General features: G+C 41.4%; 1 protein-coding gene across 1 annotated transcript; it reads right to left on the reverse strand.

Moving 5' to 3' along the window:
* Nucleotides 1–383: 383 nt before the first annotated feature.
* HPRT1 (hypoxanthine phosphoribosyltransferase 1) lies at nt 384–18,773 on the reverse strand. Its single transcript, XM_080352438.1, has 9 exons — nt 18,646–18,773; nt 16,535–16,641; nt 14,861–15,044; nt 9,718–9,783; nt 8,684–8,701; nt 6,352–6,434; nt 4,041–4,087; nt 2,416–2,492; nt 384–1,797 (listed from the first exon to the last, which is right to left on the reverse strand). Exons 1-9 carry the CDS (start codon nt 18,670–18,672, stop codon nt 1,750–1,752), a joined length of 657 nt encoding a protein of 218 aa, XP_080208564.1. The 5' UTR covers nt 18,673–18,773; the 3' UTR covers nt 384–1,749.
* Between the last annotated feature and the right edge of the window lie 450 nt (nt 18,774–19,223).

The following is a 19,223-nucleotide window of genomic DNA, read 5'->3' on the forward strand; positions in this document are numbered from 1 at the left end:
GTTGCTTTTGTGTTTCCTCTTCTCAGAGATGCATCATGTATTTTTGCAATAAGTCATCCCAGGGACAGCCCAGGTTTTTGAAAATGCTTATATGTAAATATTATTTAGGACATGGAGAAATACAATTAGTTGCCGTAGCACATTTATAAAAGCTCTTTGTAACATCAATGATAACATTGCATAAGTACAGTATAATCACAACCAGTGTTCTACTATTTGCTAATGAGAACCTTGATTTACATACAGATCTACACATTGTGGTCATTTGATCTAAATTAATTGTGGAAGTTATTTATACTGTAGGTCTGCTACTAACTACTACAGTTGTAAGTGAACAGACTGTGGATAGATAACAACACACAGTACTTGGACAGGGTCAGAAACACAACCCAAACTTTGAAACCACAGAAAAAGAAGCTGGCAAACACTTCACTGTGTATTTAGCACTGAGCAGCATCACATCTGAGCACACAGTGTCAGAAGTACAAGAAGGTGTAAGGGAAGGGACAAACGCACGGCCCAAGGACGAGGTGCGAGATGGGCTGACTTGGTTAAACTCGACACGAACAGAGGTGTTAGTGGAATAAACCCAAATGATTACTTACAAAATGGCTGTTTGGTTGGTTTTTTTTCATGTGCATATGTTTAATGAACATATAATCTCCACTCTTTGTTTTTGCCAAAACAGAACAAAGGACAGTGCGTTAACCATTTTCTCTGAAATCAGGTTTGGTTACAGAACATGCAAGTGTTCCAATATTTTCCCTCAGCACTTTATCATCTCTCTTGTAGACAGGATAATGTTAACCAAAAGCTCTATAAAGATAAAAAATGTAGAGTCTGCCTCCACTGTCAGAAACACAAAAAATATTACTGAGGAGAAACTTCAAAAGCATTTTAATATACAGAACGAGTGGCATAGATGTATTGGGCTTATTTTAAAGAGACAGCCTTTATTTAAAGTACTTTGTTTTGTAGATCTTATAAAGTAAACAATACTTTTTCACAAATATATTAAAATTGTTTCAATTTAAAAGGCAATTCCACTGGCTGATGGATATTTTTAAAGAAAAAAAGATCTAACAGAAACAGGCAGCTTAACTAAAACTAGACTTGAAACATTCTGGTTTGTCATTCCACCTCCTTTAAAAAACAAAGAAAAAAGAGACATTTTTCACCCAGCCTTCCTTTAAAGCAATAAGGCAACTCCAGGAGATCTGAACGAGCTCTTTGGAGATTACAGATACTGTAACTGTCTGCTCCTCATGCTTTATAACACCCAAAGGTGCAACTATCCATTAATCACAATCACATTTGTGCATTAAAATATAAAACTTAAATTACAGATTTTAAAAATATTACTAATAGACTTCCCTATCATAAAATGTTTTACATTTACAGTACTTGAACTATTTCAGTTCTGGGTTGATGAGGTTTAAGCAATTTACCACTGCAAGAGTTAGACTCTGGAGCTCACAAACGGCACAACCCAACCAGGGGCAGCAATAGTCGGTAGAGTCATAGTGCAAATCAAAATAAGGAGTGCAGAATCGCACTAGTTGTTTGCATTTCTAAAATATAAATGAACAGGACAAGATCTTATAGCGTACATGCAATAAATTATAGAAAGCATATGGGGCTGGGGTGTTCTACAATTTTAGCTGGTGTACCAGAGTGAAGCCTGTGAAAGATAGGACTCGGTAAACAAAACATTTCAAAGCTCTGTTGTCGGAGCGCTCGGACTTGCCCTCATGCTTTGTACTTCTGCTTCCCCGTCTCGCTGATCACACAGATGTGCTGCAACAAAATAAAACAAAAAGCTCCTGCTAGAAAAGTAACGTAAGAGACCAATGGTTTACACATGTATTCAATAAAGCACTTCTGAAAAAAATACAAGCACGCTATACACGTTTCAGCACGGAAGAAGCTTGTGATACTGTTTATGTAGCACAACTTAGGCAATTTTGAGATTTTAGACAAAAAAAGGGCTTTTCTCCTCCCTCTAATTACCCCACCCAGTGTCTGGTATGAGGTTGGTGAGATCCAGGTGAAGTAGTAACAACTTAGAACAAAAAGTGAACCTTTTTTAACTTCCAAGGTCTCTCTTCTCCGATTCTTATTAGCAAATGCATTTATTTCTTAGCGGACATCTGGTAAGACAAAAAACTTCTCATAAACTCCACACTATTGCGAAGTTGACAGGAGATGTGTAGCCTCCACTCTGCATTTTAGGTTCCTAAGAGCTCCAAAACACTGTTCTGCTGCTCTAGGGTTTGGTCTCATCTTTGCATCACCAGTGGAACAGATCTGCACGTGAGGTGGGATTTACAGGAGAGGGAGAGCAATGCGAGATTTCCTTTCCTTCCTCCTCCCTAGCTTTAAATGGACAAAAACATATGGGGAAAAATTACTTACGTTCAAATCTCTAAAGTATTCATTGTAATCTAGGGCGTATCCCACAACAAATTTGTCTGGCACTTCAAATCCAACAACTGAAAAAGACCGCAAGTCACCAGTATGTTAGTAAAGAACTTCCTGTAGTTCACTAGACCTTTTCACAGAGCCATTCTGAAATTTTACAGATATGCATGCAGCCTAACTCACTCCATTTCTTCCACTCAAGTATTCTCAGATTAATATTGCAGCTGTTTTAAAATTTTAACTTACTTTGTTGATTTATTTCATCAACTCAAGCAAAACTAAATAGATGTATTTATCAGTTCCCACACAGCAGCATGGTGTTAACGTACTGTCTGCTAGAAAGGGACGGAAGCACTTCAATCTACAGGTCGGGTACTATTAGCAGAACGTAAAATGCCTTGTAAATACATACAAAAAGAGCCAATACTTCCCAGCACTTCCTGGACGCTTGATGTGTCAGCCCCACAGTACCGTTCAAAAGGTGGCACCTCAGGGAGCTGGACCTGTATGCCAGGTAATATAAAACTTCCAAATGGCTTTCTCCCCTTGTGCTAAAATGAAAGACTCCTGAGCACAGCAGAGCCGCACAGTTTTCCTCTCCCTGGCTACAATGAGTGGAAAATATGGAGATAAATCATACAAGTCAAAGGGAAGGCTGTGTACGCTTTGGGAAACATTAAGGTGATGTTTAGTGTCTGCTTGGCCTCATGATACAGGAATAAAATGGAAGCCCCGTCATTCCTGCCTTGGTGTCTCTCAGAGCTCACGTGTCCTGCACATAACGGGTTGTCTCTGCAGCCAGATGGCAAAACAAGTCATCTGCTGCAAGATGCTCAGATCATGAACCCAGCTAAGCCTCTAATGAGCTCTCGGGAACGAGGGGCGTCCCCGGCTGGGGGGCACACCTCAATTCAGCTTTAAGGCATTGAAAAACTTCAGTTCCAGAACATTGTGCAAGCTTGGAAAGCAGGAGGAAGAGGATACGATTCTGCTGCTGAAGTCACTCCACTGCCAGAGTGAAAGTACATGGTCCAGACCAACAGGAATTTAGTCTCTGCTCTGGATGCTGTTCCTTTCTTTGTGGTCTTGGGACAGACAGAAGAAGACAAGAAAGGAGTAATTCTGATGCATAAACACAACCAGTTTTGTGCCAGTTTAGACATCCTGGCACTGCAAGCTTTTATCAGACCTGCCACCCCGTGTGGTCCTCCTGCATTCCCAGGACATCCACACGGCATGAGGTGGCGGGCTCAGGCACCCGAATCACGCCCAGGAGTGTCAAAGGTGAACCCAGCAGATTCTGCTGACCAGAGCATTTGACTATGTGTATGCTGAGAGAATTTGCACATGAAAAGGGTGTAACCTGGACCAAAATATCAAAGTCTGCTTTTCATATAGTAAAATGTTACCAAAAGTTCAGGAAAAAAAAGGATCAGACCAAATCCAGATTGACTCTGTCAAAATACATTCCAAATATTTAAATTCCTTAAACAAGTGCAAAAGCTATCAAGAATCATTAGTAAAAAATTATTTGGAACATCCTTGGACCTTAACCAAAGGGTACATCATACATTGACATAGTTCTAAAAATTAAGAACGGTTGTCAAAAAGTCACTTACAGTCTGGCCGATATCCCACACTTCGAGGAGTTCTTTTCACCAACAAACTGTCAAATGAAATCAATGTAAAACTGAAACGTGGAAAAGCAGCAGGTACAAATATATGAGACTGTTTTGATGACAGAGAAGCTGCATTTGCCCTAAACATGCGTAACTACACATATTTAAAGCTATTATTTTATTTGCAGGCGTAGCTGATCATAATGACAAAATCAAAACTTCCCAGAATCATTAATGGCTCACAGCATAAAGAACAACTAACAGGTCTGCAAGAAAGAGGAGATACTGATCTGGATGGATTTTCGTTGTGAAAAGTGACTTACTAGGGCTATATGTGTGTTAGGAACTTCAGGCACAATTTACCTTACAGGAAAAGAAGCGACAGCTTGGGATCTGGCCAGACCAACTGAGCTCTCTTCCACAGCTTTAGTATTAGGAAGCAAAAGTTCAGCTGCTTAAACACAACCTCAACTGCACTTGTGCAGCGGGTTCCCAACTGTTTTTCACTGGCAGTACTGATTACCCCCATTAAAAAAAATGTAATTGGTGATCAGGTGATACAAACCAGCTCCACTTTTCCAGAATTAATAGTCAGAGGTGTGTAAAGAATGGAATACTAAGTTGGAGGTACTGTAGCAGACAGAAATGCCCTGCTATCATAGTTTAATTTGATTTGTTCATTATTAATTTAAGCACTTCTACCTCTTAGAACAAGCCCACAAGCCTGACATTTGTCTGTCTTTGAGATACAGGGACTTTGCGAGCAAAAGAAAAGGTGGTCGATGGCTGAATGTAAAGAGAGAGGTCAGCGTAACGCGGTGTGTTAAGCACATTCCCTCCTGGATCACGCCTGAAGCTTCATTTGTCAGAGTCACAGTTTCAATTTCAGACAGTTTCTGAAACTTCTAAGTTGTGAGACTTCATGTTTAATAACTGGTGCAGGATTCGATCAAAGAAACCCCAGAATCGTATCAGCATTAATTCACACCTCCCCACTACAACTGCTTTGTCGTCAGAGAATTTATAAAAAAAGGAAGAGTAGAAAGAAGAAAGGCAAGTGAAGTAACTAAGAACATGACACTTAAGACCATCTAGAATGATCATGTCGAGGTCTCTGGCAGACTCAAATTGCTGCAACAAGTTTAAACAATAGGAAACTGGACTTTGCTCACACTATGATGTTCATGATGTACACTGCAGTGTTAGGATGGGGATGAATGCTTAAAATTTGGCACACTTAATCCGGCCAGGGAGAAATCCTCAATGACCTCACCTCCAGCAGGTCACCTCCAGATTATCGGCGAGAAGAGCTGTTCTCGAATGCCTAATAACTGCTTCGACATCGTTATGGCAACACAACTGATTAGATATTACACACGGCTCTGCTTTATCTCTAATCCCCAGCAATCATTATGCTTTTATGGTGAAATACACAACCACAGCACAGCAGCGCAAAAGATGCAATTTAAAAAGAAGTAGGAAGACCGTTGATATTGGCTAATAATATAATATTATACTCAACTTTCCTTGTTGGTTTTATTTAATTGTAAAATGTTTTGAAACTAATTGATTAAAGACATAACTAAGTAGAAAAGCCTGGAATAGCATATGGCTGGGTGGCTCTCACAGAATGACCTCTAAAGCTCAGCTGCCCTACACACACTACACAAACAATAATGTTGGTGTGCCAACTAATTCAATCCTACAATTAAAGAAGGCAAACTAAAAAAAGCTCTCCATTGCACAGGTACATCACTGCAGTGCACTGAAGCCACAGATAGTGTGAGCAAGAAACAAATATGTTTGGATAGATAATTCATATATGTAGCTGACAACCACTGATTTTTTTTTTATCGCCTCCTCTAGTAAAAGAAGTCTACATTTAAGGGCTAAATTTGTATTGAAAACACCTCTACCAGCTTCAGAGGGTATTTTTTTTTTTAAGTCTAAAAGATTTAAATTTTTCCATATATTTCTAAACCTAACTTGGACTTATGCTGGTAAAGCCCCACAAATCTGATAATATGATAAGGCAAGACATGTACCAGGCACGTACAACTTATCCTCTCCTAAAGCACTGAAATTCCTTCAACGATAAGACTGGGAAGAACAGCGTTTCTGCCAGCTTTAACTAACACACATTCTTGCAACAAGCAGAAGTGCTTTTGGAGTTTATCTGACTCCTGCAGAAATGTTCCCTCCCATTTCTCTTCCATGGAAATGTATTTCACACTTTCTTTTTTTATTTCCCCTCAATGTGCGTCATTCTTAAGGTGAAATACAGCACAAATAATCATAATTAAAAATTTACCTGGCTACTTTCACCATCTTTGGATTGTATTGCTTAAGTAGAGACAGCAACGTTTTCATTGTTTTACCAGTATCAATTATATCCTGAAAATAAAAAACTCATGTAAGAAGGAATATTAAACATGTCAGAGTAGCATTTTTCAAGTGTCTACCACAGAAATTGCTCATCCACAATAGCATGAAAATATGCCAAAACACTGTAATCAAATAGAGGTGACATGTGACACTGTGTTGTGCTTACATGGCCTTGCTCAGTAAACTGATTGCACACATTAACAGTAGTTCTTAATTGTCATGGATAACGATGACTTTGAAAGCAGTTGCTGAACAATGACCTTCCTGGCTCCTTTTAGAGATGTTATGGCTTGTGCTCCTTGCAACTATTAGATAAGCAACGTTTAACTTGAATATGATAAGAGTAACGTTAGCCTCGCCATCAAGCTCAGTTACAGACAGATGTATGCAAGAGAAAATAGGCAGAACAACCCATTATTGCAATTAAGAAAAAGGAGTGTAATTTACACTACAGATGGAAGAAATAGCCCAAGAAGCTAAAGTCTATACTCGAAACACACTAAAATGAATTTTGACACAGCATTTTAATCCCATCCACCGCACATAGCAGCAGAAAAAAGAACATCTGGTTTACAACTGAAGCATCAGAAATGGGCTCCTCAGTTGGACTGAAATAATCCCCAGTCTTTAGAGGGACAGTCCTTACCCTCGCCTGAAATCAAGTCTATGGAAGTGAAAGAGGTAGATAATAAAGCAGCAGCAGTGTCCTGCTCTCAGCTTATTTCCCCACAACTCCCAATTAAGATAAAAATCAACCAAAAAACTCAACAGACCACCTTTTACACTTAATGCTTTTAATCATGATTAGAAACTCAAGGAAAGTTAAGGACATACAGATATACAGATAAAAACAAAAGCTGACAAATAAACAGAGATAGCTACTTCCATACTCTCAAAGAAAAATAGAATCTATTACTGATTCTTTATTGTGTGATTATCTGCTTATTGGAGGTGAATATCAATTTTGTGCAGACTTTTTTGGACATCAAAGGGATGCTGTATAGAAAAGCCTAGCGCTCCGGTGCACAAGATATTAAACCTACAATAAATGTGCATTTTTATTGTTTGACAGTCAAAGCCATGACTGGTACAGGGTCTCATATTTGATAGTGTATAAGACAAGTCAGTGGACAGATGATTCACTGAACAAATGAGAAACTAACCTAATTCTCTGTCTGGGGCTTTGAAGACATACATTCATCTGAAATGGAGCAGATACATAATTAAATGCATCTGCCTATGCGAAGCAAAATATACTTCAAAGGACAGCACTGGTCACACAGATGACTGCTGTATACACATTATTTTCGTACGAATTTTAGAACTGAATACAATTCCTGGGGAATAATACAACCTCCTCCAATTACAAGAAGGCAAAATACCCCACACCACCACGTTTTATGACAGAGGAAACACCCTTCCCTTTGGCAGCTCAATCAGTTGCCAAAGCTGTTTCTTTGCTTACAAACTAAGCTGTTTCCATTATTTGCAGCCTTGAGCCATTATTAGATTGCATGTTCATTTTTCTTGCCTACTGCTGCTGCTTCCCAACCCTGGACCTGGCAATTTCCTCAAGAACAGCCTTTGTCAGGGCAATACTTACTGACCATGAGCAACGCTGCTCATTAGAAAGAGCTATGAAAGCAAGAATTAAGCAACAGTACCTAGTAGGAGATCAAACTGAGCTGTACTGTACCTGGTGCCACCCAAAAAACCACCAAAAGACAGAGGAACGGGAATTTAGCAACTGCAAAATGCTAATCAGGAACTGGCCTTCTCTATGTCACTATGATCTAAACAAATTATACATGAGGACACTGGGCTTACATCTGTTTTTCACATATTTTAAGATATTCTTACTAGGAACTTCTTTCTACCCCTGCAGTTTAATTTCCTAGATTGCTGTTTTAAACCCAGAACAATAATATGCTTTATATCACTTTGTTCAGGGTACTTTTTAGAATTTAAAATAAAATATAAAAAGAAAAAAAAAAAAAAATTTGAATTTATGGAATCCTAGAAAACTGAAAGCAAATACAAATAATTTTACATGGATATTTTCCTTGTTAAATTTGGCAGTTGAATGCAATTTGAGAATTCAAATCACAAATAACTTCCAATTCAGAGCCCACTTGCAAAATTCAGAAGCTGGAAACCTTGAAACCAAAACCTGTAGGTTTTCTGGCTTAAGAATCACTTCTGCTACAATTCTTTTAACAGTCACACATTAGAACTTCAAAGTGAAACATAATACTTACTTCTACGATCAAAACATTCTGGTGGGAAGAAGAAAAACAAAGAAAACACATTAATATCTAAACAATACGCCACTTCTTATATTTATATTACGCTCTGTAAGTTATTAATCTTCATTGCAGCTAAATACTTCTACTACCATTTATGTATGTTTACACATGTAACAGCAAATTCCATGCAGTTTATATTCCTGATGCTCTCATTACAATTAGCTGGCAACAAGATTCTCCTCAACATCTCATGCCGAGTACAAAGTGGCCTTTAAATTATTTAGACTGAGAATTCTAGATATATGCAAGAGAGAACAAAACCAGCGTCTACATAATTCGTATTCTTCTAAAGCAAAGAGTGTCGTATTATAGAGACATGTACACTTCTGTCGTATCTACATCCTTTACATTGAACATACACGCCTTAGAGACCACATATGTGTAAGGAGAATCATAGAATCATTTCATTTGGAAGAGACCCTCAAGATCATTGAGTCCAACCATAACCCAGTCTAACTCTGGCACTAAACCATGTCTCTGAGAACCTTGTCTAAAGGCCTTTTAAACCCTTCCAGAGGCGGTGACTCCAGCACTGCCCTGGGCAGCCTGTTCCAATGTCCCACAGCCCTTTCCATTAAGAGTTTTTTCCTAATATCCAATCTGAACCTCCCCTGGCAAGAAGGGGACAGTGACGTGTTGTGACAGAGCAGGAGGCACTGACACTAACCCCGACGTCTGGCTCGGCCACCGGAGAACAGCAGATTCCCTGCTCACATTCTCCGGTTTCCTTCTCTCCTCCCTGCATGTAACGGGAACCTCCGCTCCTGACCTCAACACTGTGAATAGGTTTATTTTTGTTAAGTTCAGACTAAACTGACGGCTTCGGTGGGGCTTATCCACTCTGCTAATGTGCAAATGAAACTCTTCCATTTTCATTTTTTTTAAACTCTATAATCTCTACGCACTAAAAAAGCAGCCTTAAAACAAAGCAGGTGTGTGATTTTGTTAGTGGTTTTGTTTGGTTTTAGACATATGAAGAGCCCTACCTTTCCAGTCAAGGTTGAGAGATCATCTCCGCCAATGACTTTTATATCTCCAGTTGACTGATCATTCTAAAAAAGAGGGTGTGTGTTACCATTACTTGAATTAAAATGATTTTTTTTCTTTCAGTAAATATAAAAATTGCAAAGTACATAACCAGTAAATGTTACTGTGAATGTTAATGCTTTCAGAAACACAGCACCAACAGTGCCTCTCTATTAACTAAGAAATTACAAGAGATAAAATTCAAAATGGTGTTTCAGATTAAAGATTGTTTAACTGCATAAACGCAGGCACCATCTCTTATTTGTGAACATTATATATACATATGTATCTAAAAAGATATGATTTGCTACGCATTCCCTACAGATATGGAAATAGGACAAAAAGCACTTCATATTCCAGTCTGCTATATGGCTCACAATTTACATTTTAAACTTTAATGCTTTGAAAAAGCCTTACTCTTTGAGTAAGAATAAGCAATCATAACAATAACAACATCAGCAAAGAATGCACAGATTAATATTTACAAATATAAGCTACAAAAATACCCAGAAAAGCTTATATTTGCCTAGTTTACAACAAATATTGGTAACAAATCAAACTACTTCTAGTAATTGAACAGCTACATAGGTACACCATCACTACAACACAGCATTTTGCTTCAGTAAAACCAAACTTTGATACAACCGTAAATGAACTGTTCTAGACAAAAGTTACAAACAGCTTGTAGGGGTGAACTGCTGGCAAAACCTAAAATTGTTATCACAAAAAGAGCAGAAACATTATTTAGAGAGACACGCACCAAGCACACCGTAAGTAACACTGGGATGACAGTAAAGAGAAAAGGTCTTAAAATCCTTTGGCCAGTGTTGTCAATGGTCTAGGATAGAGAGGTGCTGACAGCTCTAAGCATGTAAAAGCAGACTAGACTAACATATACTTTTCTTTTAAGAATACTATGACACAAAAAAACACCAAAAAAACAAAACCACAAAACAAACCCAAACCAAACAATTTTTAAAAAGCATCTTTTTAGTTTTACTCCATGTGTTCTAAAGAAAACATTAGTTTGATTTACACCACTCTGAAATTACCCTGAAGTACCATGTTTCATTACTATAAGTAATACTGATTTTGGATAAACAGACAACTGTTTCAGCGCTTCCATAACAGTGTGAACAGTAAGTAAACTGAGCAGCAATATTGCTGTGCTGAAAAAGTAAAAACCCAAACAAACCTCCAAAACAATTCCGGCTTGTCCCAGCAGATACACACGCTGCTGCTGAACGCCTGAGATCCTGGCTACACCACCCACACAAATGTACCTCGGTTACGCACTGTATCCATAAAGCTAAGGGACTTTTGCTGTGTTCACCCTATCTTAAAATGATCTGAAATCACAACTTCTTTAAGCTTTTCCTTGCTTGTGTTACAGGATTCTCTCTTGTCTACTCCTGCGCTGAGAGGGATTTCATCCTCCTTCCATGGAAGGATGTAAAAGAACACCGTTCCTTACAAAATGATGATGGAGAAAGATGTTACAGGTACTTGTTGCACTAAAATTATGTGCACAGATGACAGACAGGCCTTGGTACATGCATAAGACTCAGGTTCCTGATGATCTGTTTGGCTACAAAACATCACACTATATTCAGACAGGAATACCACAAACCCACAGGTTACTGTAAACCTCGCATTATGTGTATTAAAGTATGATGATCATTAGAGAGAGAAAAGCAATCTAACATACAGAAACTGGCCTGCTCCTTCCCACCAAGAATCATGCAAACTGCTACACTTTTTAATGCCAAATGTAAATCTTCATTGGCATATAAACCTGCATTCCTATGCAGGCACCAGGACCCTGAGCAATTAAAGGACAAAAAAGAGTTAAACAATTTCCAGCACTGGTTGTAACCAGATTTCCATTGGAAAGAACTTTGCTTAATAATTAAGCAACGTTTTAATTATCTTCAGGAGCATTATTTCTGATTTCAGTACTAGTAAGACTTTAATGCTTTGTGGTTTAACACATAAGAGTTTTACTGTTTAGTTCTGTTTTCACTGCTTTCCCATTGCCGCTGCTGGAAAACAATAATGCTTTACAAGATTGTAACTCCTGACTCAAGTGACTCCAAGATCACCTTTTAAAAAGGCATTTTAAATTCTTTACAGTATTTGCTATAAGGCTTGGTTAACAGAGATCTTTCAGAGTGCCGCCTTGACCAGCCTAACCAGATTTTACCACGTACTTCACTGAAAATCCCTGTTTTTCCCAAGCAACAGCGCAACACATCCATTGTCTTTTGGCTGCCCTTCATGACTACATAAGCAATGTCTGCTCATTTCCAAGTTTAAATGCAGGAGACTGATGAAAAATCATTATTCTTGTACCACGAACAAAATTAATTGTTTGTGAAGAATACCGAGATTTAGGTCTATTCACAAACATTATCTTTCCATTTCCTAACAAGCTGCCAAATCATTAAAATTCATCTGTAAGGACTCAGAAAGCTGGAGTTACAAACAAAGTTTAATCACAGCTTGATCATGTCAGTATTCTTAGAGAATTATTTTTGGATGCAGAACAGTAGGAACTTTGCATTGAACACGCACCACCCCCTCCCACCCCCCCCCAATATGCTTGTAAATATTAAATCATCAGTTTGAAAGAAGAATAGAACCTCAATGACATCAATTTCAGAATCACTACACGAGTTCAGCTGCTTTATTTATGCAACGAGGGTATTTTTAACATCTTTTACCCAGTTTGTAAAGGCAGGCAGTGTGATCTAGTCATCGCATCCAAAGACAGCGACAAGAGAGCGAGCTCCGCTTTCCAGTGTCCATCACAGTTTGCGATGGTCTTCACATCGCTAACAACGCGGATCCCTTGGCCTAGGAAAGCACGGATGGAAACTAAAGAGCAGATTTAGCGTTCTGACACTATTCATGATGGAAGACCTAGTTAGTCTGTCACATACATGTTCACGTTAGGACAGTCTTATGTCCTTTAGATTGCATAGCTTGACAGACTGGGTAAGTCTGGATATTAATAACCACCTAAAAGTCCACAGCAATAAAATGCTAGTAAATACTGCAGTGAAGGTATCAGGTAACAGGAGCTCCTCGCTTGTCTAGAACAATAAAACATTCTTCTATAGCTTTGGCTGACAAAGCCAAAAAGCCTGAAGCCAACACCTCAAGGAAAACATTCTGCTTAGACAGCTTTGCATCTAAATTTCTCTGCTTTTCTCTTAATCTACTCAGTTTTACTACAAAAACAGGCTTTTAATTTCCATAAAACTTATTTTGCTACCCACTCTCCTACTAATACCAAGGCACTGTAGTTCTGGGGAGTAACAAACAAAAGCAGCTGTAGCACCGGAATGAACCGCAGCATGCCGAACACACCAGTATGAGCAAAGAAAATGCATATAAGGCAGCCTTGCTTTCTAACAGAGGGTTTTCTTCAGGTGTTTCAAACCATTTCTCCTACATATTTTTCCACGTTAGAAAGTGGAAAGAGTGGAAGAGTGTAGCCTTTATACTGTTTTTTAAACAAGCTGAGTAAGATATTGGAAGTGTTCCTTGAAGAATGCAGAAGATACACAATTTCCTCATCAAAAAAAAGGTGGGAGTCATCATTTCCTATTCTTTAACGTATCATCCTGTAATAGAAACATTCAGCTTTCTGTTGTGGCTTTTACAGGTGGAATACATGGGCATGTCGTGGCTTCGTGGTTAAGTCGCCCAGCAGCAGGAGCCTGAAGCTTTTTGAGGGGAACAGAAGGAAAGGGTGCCAAGGAGCTCTTGCCCACTGATTTAAATACGGTGCACGAACCTTTCTGCCCAGCCTTGCCTTCTCACTGGAGAGCGTGGCTAAACGAGTGCCCGGCGTTCAGCAAACGTGAAGGTGGTTTCCAGGTAACCCCTGCTGTGTGCGCCTCGGGCAGCCGCGGCTGCTCGTCCTGCAAACAGACCTGACCAAAGCCTCGCTCAGTCCTGGGCTTTGCCATGAGATGTCAACAGATCACTCCACAGCAATCATGAATTTATGAAGAGCTTCAACAGTCCAAACTAAAGTCTGCAAGTAACTCCATCTCTGGCTTCACGGTTTAATGAAACAAAGGATGAAGCTGAGCTTCCAATTTAGTCATCTCTATTTTTTTCTACTGGAACAGGCACTCATCTACAACCGCGAAAAGTAGCTTATACTGCTGACTTGAATGTAAAATTGCTGAGACAGAACTAACAGCATAACCTCACAAGAAAAATTATTCAAACACCCAGAAGTGAAACCAAAAAATGTAATTATTTCCATGCTACAGATGGTCTTATGGAACAAATCACAAATACCATCTTGAGAACACAAGACTAGGCCGTCAGGAAGAATATAGTACTAACATACAGCTGCTTCTTCCTTTGACCTGCACAACATAAGCTTCTGCTTCCTTCTATAAAACCTACCCATTATCTCATGTTACAGAATGCTTGATCTCCCTAGAAAGTTAAATCCTTGTGTTCAGAATGAAAATAAATTATTTTCCAGAAATGTAAACCTAAGGCAACCTATGCCTAGCCTTGAAAAGGTAGTGCCATATTCAGTAGTCACTAATCACGAACTTAGTTTTATAAATCTAGTTGTTCCTCAAGGCCAAATCCGACTCATTTTGTTCATTGTTTGCTTGAGCCCAACGAAAGCTGAGGTAGGAAACTCAGGTATAACCATTTTTGCAGCTTTCACATCTTCCTGTCTGAAGAAAGATGTCTAAGCCACATAAAAATTCCTATAATTAAATTTCTCTAAGCACAGCTGCAGGAGAATCCTGTGTATTCTTCCAGAGCCACAGCTTTAGTGACAGGGTAGTGGGCACAGAGCAAATTGTTTAACAAGTGAAGACATGGAAAAGGTCTCTCTGCTCTGCATAAGGATTTTACTGGGCTGTGGAGATATCAAAGTGTACAAGAAAATATTATAAAATAAGGTAGGGAAAAAGTAAATTAGCTTGTAACTCTTAATTCCCTTAATTATTTGTTTAATATTAGCACATTCTGGCGGTAACAATATTAAACCACCTCTGTTAGTAATTTGAAGTTAGTAAAATTCATATAAAAACTGCACAGCTTTGCAGAGATACTTACACAATAACTCTTCAACCTAATGAAGTCGACAGTCATGGGGATTGATTTGTCACTGTTTCTGTTCAGTGCTTTGATGTAGTCTAATAAATCAGCAAAGAATTTATAGCCACCCTTGAGTACACAGAGAGCTACAATGTGGTGTCCTCCCATGCCCTTCATAATCTCTCGTGCCAGCCTCTCCGTCCTGTACAAAACCAAGAATGAGTTAGTTGTCATAACACACTGCATTTGCTTACTATAGCAGCAGCATTTTATACCAGTGACAACAGCAGCGAACACAAGCAGCAAACTTGGCAACACAATTTGCTCAGATATATTTGCCTACCACTTCAGTCACTTTTACACGTTATTGGTCAACAAAGCTTTGGTTTTCAAGGTTATTCTAACAGCAGCACTGCCAAACGCCTCTGTTTTCATACATCACACTCAGCCAAAGCAAATCTTAACACCCTGAAGCTGTTTCACTGTCAGATATGTGATGCTAAGGTGCAATTTCTCCTTCCAAAGACAGGTTCAGCTTCCACACACAGAGCAATGTAAGTGGCCACAATCAAAAAGGCAGTAGCCCTCACTATCTGAGGAGCAAGAAAATTCTCGTATTGTAGAAAAAATACCTTATATTTATCTGCCAAGCTACAAGGCCAGAAATTTATCCTAACTGCAAAATAAAGTACCAACGAAACAGAGCAAGAGAAAACTGCACCGTTTTTCTGCAGTCATTGTTTCTAATTTTATCTTGTAGCTTATTTTAGAAAGCATGCTATATATTTACTGTGTGCCAGCTGACAGCAGGTTCCTCAGAGAAAGCCTACCACTAGAAAAGTTATGTCAGTTGCTTAACAACATGCACTTCATCCAATTTTTTCCTATATATGGACTTCCAGTGTAAAGTTTTAAAAATATTTTTTAAAATATTCTATAGCAAAGTTTACTGTATTTAATCAAACAGCACCACACAAAATCTAGATGCATTCCTGTTCATAAGATCTCCAGGAAGATCCACCCAGCAACCACTCTTAAACGGTTGTGTGTCTCAAACAGCTCCTGAATTTATTGTTCATTCTCTTAAAGGGAATTAGGCAACTATTAAACACAAAATAAACCAAAAATGCCTTATAGGCTTATGCACCTATTTCTGATCACATGAGATAAAACTTCCACAGCATCACAGATTTCAGCAACCACAGAAGCGACAGATTGCTATTCACAGAGGCTAATGTGCTTCCCAGAAGGTAGCAGAAAGTTGGCTACTACTTATCTACCATACAAACATGAGAAAGTCTAAGATTAATAATTTACTTGAATTAATAGCCTAAAGAAATTCAAGAGGTTATCATTGCTTTCAGACTGAACTGGCACAACAAATTATGTCTTCTAATTAGGCTTTAAGAAGGTGAAACATCAAAGAAACACTGGAAACAAAGTCACAAATGGCTGCGCACCACAAAATTTTGCTTGAGAATTACGACAAATTTCCAAACAATAAAGTAACGGCAAACGTGCAAACTCTTAGAAGCCAAACAAGAAAGAGTTAATTTGCACTTGTACTTCTTAGGCCCTAATTACATGTAACCTATTTAGACAGTCACCAGGCAGCAAAACTATCACTACAAGATTGTTGATTTCAGAGTCATGGAATCAGCTGGAGCAGTTACTGCCCCAAGGCAAACAAACCTGTCCATGATGAGCCCATGAGGAATATAGACTTTTTCCAAATCGTCTGCGTAATGTTTAGGTATGCAGAACAAGTCCAGGTCGTAACCTTGTTCATCATCGCCGATCTGAAAAGGAAAAAAGGTGAGATTTCTACAAAGCCATATAGAAAGTCTGTGGTAAGAAACTGCAAGTCCTTTGCTTTATTCTGGGAACTATCAAACCCATCACACTCACCGGGATCACCTTTACTTTCCCTCTCTATAAAAACATTACTCACACTGAACATAGCGTAAAGCGTAATCAAACGGAACCTACAGTTCACAAGAGTTGCCTGAAATATCGCATGAGCTGTTGTGCAGTACAATGTGGGGAAGAAATTAAATCCTACCAACATTCTCCTGCGTCAGAGGGCGGGAAAATGAAACTACTACACCTCAATTAATCTCCTTATCCACTAAAAAAATAATCAAGGAGCTTTTTTACACCTTTGATTTTCCCCATGTAATGCAAAACCTGTATCTGCAATTAAGCAAGCAGAGGTTTTCACATGGAGATCTTCCAAATCTCCAGGACACGACATCACAACAAAACACACGAGCCAGTTTCCAGAAGACAAGACAGCTCCGTGAGCACAACGAGTGACACTGTTGCGAATCCAGCAGTCTCAGAGCACCATCTGCAAATCCTGGAGCTTCAAGGTCTTTCAGAACCCGAAATGAATGCCCTACTTCAGCAACCTGTTCTGCACAGGCAAATTCCTTGTGTGAAACAGCCTGCTACATTAGCCAGTGTATATTAATTAGGACAAGGGATTAGTACATGTATATAATTGTACCAAACACTGCCGAGGTTCAGGGCATATTGTTGCAACGGCATCAAGAATAGCCTTCCCTGAACCTGAACCCTGAAAACGACAGTTTCTTAATTACTTAATTCTCTGGTTATGCGGCTGAACACTATGGCATGTAAAATGAAGGCATTTCAGAGGGAAAAACAAAGCTTCACCAACACAGGCATTTTAAGTATCCACTTCGGCTACTGCTGCCCTTGCAGGGCACAACCTTATTTCCATGCCCAAGGAAGCACTTACCTGGCCTGTGGACAGCCAACTGTTTACATGTTTGTCATTTAACCCCTAATGAGTATTTCACATGGGGAATTTAATGAGTATCTCACCCTCCCATCCAAAACAAACCTGCTATGACCTACCCAGGCACCATGTCCCTGATCGGGGTCCCTGCAATCCAGAGCAAGCTGTTATTTTAAGTAACGAGTCAGGTTCCTCACAAAACACATGGTATTTTCCTGTGGTTCAGACCCATCATTGTATCTAGCGTGCCTGCTAAACCTTCCTTTCTGCATTTGGTAGGGAATGGGCCCTTCCTACAGATTTTATCAGATTTCTGTTTTAATTGACTGCAGGGATTTACAGCCACAACCTCGTGGCCGCCACAGCCATTAGACACCACATGTATTTCATGAGCATCCGGCAATGGCTTTCAATAAATAAATAAGAATGAATATGCAGGAGCCTGAGCAGATAGAGCAGCGATGCAAAAATATAAATCCCCAGAATGCTCTTCCTCCAAAAATACACCCTAATTGAAAGATTTAAGCGACGTGCAGCCCGCCGCGGGCTCACTCACAACCCGCTGCCTCCGCACGCCGCGAAAAGCAACAGGAATAGGAAGTTGAGCCGCGCCGGGCTCTGCCGGTGGGAACTTATTTCACCTTCATCTCCGAGGCGGCAACTCCGGCTCGCCCGCCGTTAAACCCCCGCGACCGCCGCCCCAGCCCCGCGCTGCCCGGCGGCCCCGGGGGAGGGGAAAGCGCCGGGGCCGGGGGGCCGGGGAGGGAGCACCCGGGCCCGGCGCCGGGAGGCCGGCGCTCCCCTCAAGGTGACTCCGCGGGGGGGGCGGCCCTCGCCGCTGAGGGACCCCCCGCCCCGCTCCTTCGCGGATCAGCACATTTCCAAGGGCAGGCGGGAACCCCCTCCCCTCAGCCGCCGGCGGCAAAGGGGGAGACCCCCCCAACCCCTCAGGCGCCGGGCAGCCCCGGCCCGGCGCGGCGGCAGCGGGCGGGCTTGATCGCAGTGGGGAGGCCGCGGCGGCGCCGGGGGCCGCACTCACCACGATGCAGGGGCTGGGGGTCGCCATGGAGCGGGGCGGCCCGCCGGCGGCGGCTGCTGCGGGCGGCGCGGAGGAGCGGCGGCGGCGGCGAGGAGCGGGGAGGCGCCGCACCCCGCAGCGGCCCCGGCGCCGCCTCCGCGCTCCCCGCCCTCAACATGGCCGCGGCGCCGCCGCCCTCGCAGGCGGCCAGGGGCCTGCAGCGGCCCCGGGCCAGAGCGGGGCTGGGGACAGGGACAGGGACGGGGACGGGGACGGGGACGGGGACGGGGACGGGGAGGCGGCACCCGCGGCGGCTGCTGCTTCACCGGAGAGCCGCCCTCAGCCCCGCGGTACCGCTGACCGGGAGGTGCGGGGCGGGGGACGGCTCCGGGTCATCACGGGACCTTCCTTCGCTGGGGCCGTCCCCATCGCAGCGGGGGCGGGTGTCCCCCGGGCTGTCCCCTGTCCCCATCGCAGCGGGTGCGGGTGTGCCCCGGGCTGTCCCCTGTCCCCATCGCAGCGGGGGGGCGGGTGTCCCCCGGGCTGTCCCCTGTCCCCATCGCAGCGGGGGCGGGTGTCCCCCGGGCTGTCCCCTGTCC

Source organism: Nesoenas mayeri (assembly GCF_963082525.1).
Source record: "Nesoenas mayeri genome assembly, chromosome: 13".
NCBI lineage: Eukaryota > Metazoa > Chordata > Aves > Columbiformes > Columbidae > Nesoenas > Nesoenas mayeri.

What these genes read in the sequence shown, in the direction of transcription:
- HPRT1 (XM_080352438.1), bottom strand. Translation starts at nt 18,672, where the DNA reads ATGGCGACCCCCAGCCCCTGCATCGTG. An exon ending in CATGGGCTCATCATGGACAG is followed by an intron (nt 15,045 to 16,534) that starts GTTTGTTTGCCT and finishes GGTTTTGTACAG; the next exon opens with GACGGAGAGGCTGGCACGAG. An exon ending in AATACTTTAGAGATTTGAAC is followed by an intron (nt 1,798 to 2,415) that starts GTAAGTAATTTT and finishes ATTTTGTTGCAG; the next exon opens with CACATCTGTGTGATCAGCGA.